This window comes from Myzus persicae, unplaced genomic scaffold, assembly GCF_001856785.1.
Source record: "Myzus persicae strain clone G006 unplaced genomic scaffold, MPER_G0061.0, whole genome shotgun sequence".
NCBI classification, from domain to species: Eukaryota; Metazoa; Arthropoda; class Insecta; order Hemiptera; family Aphididae; genus Myzus; species Myzus persicae.
This window is the reverse complement of record NW_019104135.1, coordinates 60,625-67,202: the sequence shown is the minus strand read 5'-3', so window position 1 is coordinate 67,202 and position 6,578 is coordinate 60,625. Positions and strand designations below refer to the sequence as shown.

At 31.5% G+C, this 6,578-nt stretch overlaps 1 protein-coding gene across 2 annotated transcripts; it reads left to right on the top strand.

Annotated features, from left to right (window-relative positions):
- The first annotated feature begins 567 nt into the window (after nt 1-567).
- Nucleotides 568-5,713, top strand: LOC111039126. 2 transcript variants are annotated; one of them, XR_002605071.1, is made up of 5 exons: nt 568-1,047; nt 1,115-1,250; nt 1,334-2,840; nt 2,973-3,185; nt 3,245-5,713. XR_002605071.1 is itself a non-coding variant. In XM_022322457.1 (3 exons), the coding sequence occupies exons 1-3, from the start codon at nt 843-845 to the stop codon at nt 1,393-1,395; spliced, it is 351 nt and encodes a 116-aa protein (XP_022178149.1). In that variant the 5' UTR covers nt 661-842; the 3' UTR covers nt 1,396-1,611. The 2 variants fall into 2 exon arrangements, 1 of the variants encoding a protein (XP_022178149.1); XM_022322457.1 differs by lacking the exons at nt 2,973-3,185; nt 3,245-5,713 and having other exon boundaries at nt 661-995; nt 1,334-1,611.
- The last annotated feature ends 865 nt before the right edge of the window (nt 5,714-6,578 follow it).

The window sequence follows — 6,578 nt, the reverse complement described above, 5'->3', positions numbered from 1 at the left end:
GTCCTCTATTTTACTAACCTTCGTATACACAATATAATATTATTATGAATATATGAATAATATGAAGTTTGTATATTATTTTTTTATTGAAAATATGTTATAGTTAAACAAGTGCATATTATAAATTATTTAGACTAAAGTCAAATACAACAAAACCAATATTATATCGGTTTGCAAACTGTGGAAGTCACATATTTTGAGAAATGTTCAATATTTACATAACTCTTTATCGTTTGTTGACGTGTTAATTATATTATGAATATATTATGTATATTATGAACAAAACCTCCCATCAACTAATTTAAATAGAAAATCCCTATTAATTATATAAGAAGCTAAACGATTTACCTACTATAAAATCACACTATGACTAATTATTTAATATCTGCTAAACATAATAAACAAGATATGTCCTATCTTGAAATGGTAGTTTAAACAACACATTTTACATTATTTGAAGCATATAGAATGATACATCAATAACACGAAAAGTAAAAATAATAATTAATATAATATAATAATATATAATATGTGTACCTGCAACAATCGTGTAAACATAATACTTATAACACGTTAGTAATATATGTTTCTCTAACTATTACGTTATTAATTATTATTATTATTATCATCATCATCATCATCATCATCATCATCATCATTGTATACAATATGACTTTTATAATATTGTATCGCGAAATTTAAATTTAAATCGAAAACATTATCGGTTTGTAGTGAGCTCGTTGATCTCATTATCGTTCACGTTTGAAACAGATGATCGTGCTAAGTACGATTAAAAATAATATTGCAAAAAGTCACTCGACCGGAACGCACTGCACGTAGGTATGGGTATTACTATTATTATATATTTATATCAGTGCAAAGTTCTTTGCTCCGGAAAAACGCAGTGCACTTGCGGTGTACCTACACAACAAACAGCAGCGGTCCATTTGCAATTCGATGGCAACGGAGAGATTAAAAACAAAACGGCATTTGTCGTGAGTGTTATGAATTAAAATAATATATATCTCGGCCTTAACAATATCTAAGGTTCGTTAATCGCACGGTATTTGTATTTTTAACAACGATATTCCTGTAAAATATTATATTTTTATAGGTACAGTCGATCGCGGCATGGAGAATCCGCGGACACCACCGCCGAATATTCGTTGTCATGATTTTGAGCCATAATAACATTGTTCGATGGTTCATCGATATGACGCAAATAATGAATCTGGATGATGTTTTTAATCGTAAATACTCATTATTTCGAAAAGTAAAAATGTTTTGAAAATATTTCAATTTTAGAGTTATCGGTTGTTATTGTGTTTTTCAGGTTTTAGTTTTTTGAATGACGTCATACATTTTAAATTTCTTATCCCTAAGCAGATAATATAATATTTCTGAGAATTTCAATATTTTATGATTTTATAAATTACAATTTTATCGAGTTATTAATTACTCATAACTTAAGTATTTAAAGTTAAATTTCACTATGTCACTCCACTCTGTCCATCTCAACTTAGAAAATATTTAATACTAATTAGTGACTAGTTAAAAATTTTCAAAAATGTATTTTTCTTCAAAATATGAAATTAAAATAATTTTAAAATATGTTGTTTCGTGTGTTTGTAATGACTTCTCGAACACTTAATATAAAAAAAATGTTTTCGAAAATGCTAATTCCTTATGAGACAATGAGTGTTTGCTGTTAAAAAAAATCTCCCTGTATACAATGATGTGTATTCTCGACTTGACAAAAAACTTACATACGCACATTCGCAGATTACGCGAGATTTTTAAATATAGGTCAACACAACATATTATTATTGTTATGTGTTGTGGACGTCTCGCGATTCGGGTGAAAATAATAAGATGAAACGCGCAATAGTTATTGTATTGCACCACTTCGAGCATTTGTTTATGAATTTATGACAGATATGACAGTAATACAGGTCCAGAAGGGATTCTGGGAATCTTCTAGAATTCTAGAAGTCTACACAAACATTAATAATTTATCAATATTTATAATATTGTCTACATTACACATAATTATACCTATTAGTATTTACATTTATCAATTATCATTAGCAGTCGGCGGGTACAAGGTTTAGTGGGTACAAGATTTTGTTTATGATTCAGCTGCTAACATTTTATTGCGGATTTCTAAAGCACAATCGCTAAAAATAATAAATACTATAAATTATAATAATCGTTTTTATTTTTTATCATATCATTGAAATTCTTTTAAAAAAGGGCTTTCAATTTATTATTGATTTTGTGTGAGGATAACAGATTATAAGTCGAGTGTCGAAAAATGTTGAAGAATATCTATCTCAGTCGTTCAATAGTGGGTGTACCTATTGCTAGGTATACTATTATGGAGGTTTAGGGTATAGACCATTATTAGACATTGATCGGTGGAATCGCGCTCCAGCTGGATTTGGCGAAATATCGGGTGTGTGCGATGCGAAACTATACGTCGAAGAGCTCGTAATGATTATGGTCATTATAGCGCGCAACAGTCGAATCAGTTAAGATGAAAATGTGAGCAGAAAAAATGAACGGCGGAGGTCGGACTATCGATGCGAACATCGGCCGAACAACAATAATATATTATTATAATAAATATTGTGCACGCGCCGCTGTGCGAGCCAGATGACGGGCGAAAAAAAAAAAGAAAAACGAATAGAAACGAAATAAAAACCGCCAGGAATAGATTCGCGTTCGGCACAGTTTTAGACGGCTCCAAGGTCGGCGGCTCTTTTCAGGTGTGGGTCTTTATTATAATAACGATCGTTTCGCGTGTCCGTGGTTGTCTACACACGTTGTCATCACAATAGGTACGTACACAAAATCGACTTATTCATAATAATAATAAAATATTTTGACGACCGTGCTGGCGATGGCCACGTCCGACAATTATAGACCACAGATAATATGTATAAAACAAGTTTTATATATCTGTGTTATAGACTCCTCAGCCTCGGTGTACACAGAATCGCCAACGACGATAAGGCCGGTTGCAAGCCTCCTCCTCCGCGTTTTGATCGGCCGGACCACACTTTCTATACCATGTCTATCAAATGGTAAAATCCCGCGTTACTTACCGAAACCAAAATATGTGAAACCACAGCGCCGTGAAGCTGAAATATCGCATGTTTTTCGTAATGTGATAACAATACACTGTATGTTTGATAATATTATTATGATTGACGAATATGAAAATTGTAAATGATAATAACAGGACACGAAGCATGAAAATGGGCCGACCGATTTAAAAACCAAAATAACGTGTAGTGGACGACGGAGCACGACAAATCAGCAATATTTCGGATTAAAGGGTTAAATTGCACGATAATATCTGGGAATAATAGACAACTTTTAGTCAAATCCAGCGACACATACAATTTCCACAATTTCCTTAAAAATTAATATTATTTCCGGATAAAAATAACCTAAACACTATCAAAAATTTCCTTGAAAACAAATACACTACTGTTAAGAAATCGACTGTTTAACTTACAGCATTTTGAACGATTTATTTTAATTAAACTAACAATAATATAAAAACTAAATTTTAAACTATTCCATTATCTCATCTAGATGATTGCATTGCAAAATATCTGTCATATAATCTAAATAACTATTTAAGTATTTGTGAATGACACTGTGACCATACTAGCATACTGCAGTTCATCCATATTCGATACTTTCCGGATTTATATAAATATCAGGAGAACTTCACCAGAAAGCTTAATAGTAATAGATGAAAGTAAAAAATCTTCATCTTGAACAGCCAGATGACGTATATATAAAAAGGCAATGTGTGTGTAGTTGAGATTAATAAACTCAACAAAAATTTGAAAGATTGTTAAAAAGGAAAGTTAAAAAATAGTTTGAACCACATCCAAATGTTGGCGCTAGAGGCTAGACAAATTTTTTTTAATTTTTGTTAATTACATTCGTAACTTATGCATGCTTTATAACTTCGTATTTACGCCATTTTTGTTAATGATTCGAAACTTCATTCGAAAACTACTAATTAAAAACTTAACACATGAGAAAAAAATATACAGGAACATTTAATTAATGTGGAATATAAGGTTAAATTGAAAAAAAACACTTAAATCGTTAGTATATATTTATTATTTATTATTTATTATATTATTCCACACCTTAACCACTCACACACCGGGCAAAATTTTTCAAGAGCGAAACCGAGTGATTAGGTAGTACCAAAATTATATGATAATAATATCTAAGATAATTATAAGAGAACACTCCGACAGCCGTCTTTTTAATATTATGCTAAACAAATAAAGACCTGCCCACCAAATTACTGGGCGATACACTACTGAAAAAATGTACATAACATATTATAGATACACCTATAACAGATCATTATATATACATCATGTTATATATTTATATATTTAGGTATTGTTCACTGTGGCAATCCGCGGAATAGTGTTCCTCTTAGAGATTTAAAGTGTTTGCTGGATGTACTCGAGAGAATGGTACCGGTTTATAATATGTATAATTTTCGCATTCTTTTAAGAGTAAACCCCCATCTGCTAGTGTCGGTCACTGTGGAAAACATAAGCGGCAAAATGAGATTTCAAAAAAAAGTCGTATCGTAAACTCCGAAATCTAACAGTACGAAAGCATCAAAATCCTAGTTAGTATCAAATAACAGGTATTCAATTTAGAACTATATCGTAACTATATAAGATCAATTTTACGTGGCTCGTTGTTCTGTTTATAATTGATGTATTATTAAAATTACAAAGTGAAACATATTTATTTATTTCTCCTTCTAACAAAAAACTAAGGATATCTCACTAAGAAATAATTGTACAATGAATAAATACCAGTGCAGTGTAATAGATCGTATAGAATGCCTGAATGCGTACAAAAGTGGGATTACAAAATCAACTGATTTATCAAATTTACATTTATTTGTACGCATACTACTATAAGTTTGGCGCAAATGATATTCCATTTTTGCAACTTTGGTGACTATGTTCATATTAAAGGTGAACAATGACAAACAATCAATGATATACGGCATCACTGCATCAGCCCTCCGAAAAAATTATATGGACGGATTTCCACCTACGGCCTATAACGGCACAACCCCTTTCGCGCAGTCGCTCGGCCGCCGAGCACTTGACCTAGTTCCCAAAATTCTCCCGACGACCCTCACCCAGTTTTTCAGCCGTCCGCGTGCAAGCGCCTCGGCTCGTTTACGATAAACAACGAACGAGCTGGCTCTGTATAATAATTTGATATGGGAATAAATACAGCCCACTTTAACTGGGTAATTTATTATGATATTATGCAAACAACCAAAGTACAATTATTTATTATTGTGTTTTACTGATGTAGCTGATTTCGGCGGATTCGTTGGAAGGTCGTGTCATGGTCCAGAATGCAGAGAATCTTGCATATTATACTAAAAAGTACAACGTTTTGCAAGGAACACAAAAATGTGTATCACAGAGATATTTTATATGAAGAATTTAATTTTTTTTTTATAACTAGAAGTCTACACATTTGAGTACATAATATACCTAAATACCTAATACACAAAAGTGATTACATTTCTAATAAAATTGATTTTATTCGAAGGCATTAATTAAAATCTGTATATACACTGAGAGTTGGAACTAAAAAGACGCATAAAATACATTGTATGCTATGCCTGCAGAACTTGAACTAATAAAATAACTAAAATATTGTTATTTTTGCGTTACATAAAATTATTGATCTCCATAGTCATAAAACATTATAAGTATTTGAATATTAAAGAAAATATAGTTATGAATGTGTTTTTAAATTTAGGCGAGAGGGGTGGAAAAAACATTCAAAAATGTCCGAAATCGTGACTAAAAATATTCAAAAATTCGACGACGACCGTGCCGCGGTACGAGAAAAAAAACTCATTCGATTTGAAACAACTGCAAAGGTAACCACGAGGTTATCGTTTCATATTTTGCATTTTTATGTTTTGCGAATTACTAATGAGATCGAACAATTGTTTTTTTTTTAATTTTATCTCACGATAATTATTAATTATTATAGTTGGGAAATTCCCTAACACATACAATACGTTGTTAGAAATTAATTAGATGTAGACTATATACTTATAAGTAATGGGTGTAAGCAATTGTGTTTAATTATAATGCTTTTAAAATTCCATTACAATATTCATTGAAAACGTTGTCTCTGGTAATAATATACTACATCGCAGCAACTATGAGGCATCCCTATCATTATAATTCACAATCGAATCCTCTTTCGTTTTTCGATCCTGAGCATTAAAATAATATGTGTTGATCGTAGTCTTTGGAGACAAGTCTATTTGATAGCCCGAGTACATAATCGCTCTTATATATACGTCATGATGATGCACCAAGACAATAAAAACCATTTCATATAATCGATGAAATCGGTACAGTCTTGATCGAATGTTGAGTGTAAGACGAATACACACCCCAATATAATGTGCTATAGAATTTGTCTAAGCAAGTTGCAATTGATTTTAAATCGTCAACACCTTTGAAGGCTTTATAGTG

Coding starts and splice junctions, on each gene's coding strand:
- LOC111039126 (XM_022322457.1), top strand. CDS start 843: ATGGGTATTACTATTATTATATATTTATATCAGTGCAAAGTTCTTTGC. Junction 996..1,114: donor AAAACAAAACGGCATTTGTC/GTGAGTGTTATG, acceptor ATATTTTTATAG/GTACAGTCGATCGCGGCATG. Junction 1,251..1,333: donor TCTGGATGATGTTTTTAATC/GTAAATACTCAT, acceptor TGTGTTTTTCAG/GTTTTAGTTTTTTGAATGAC.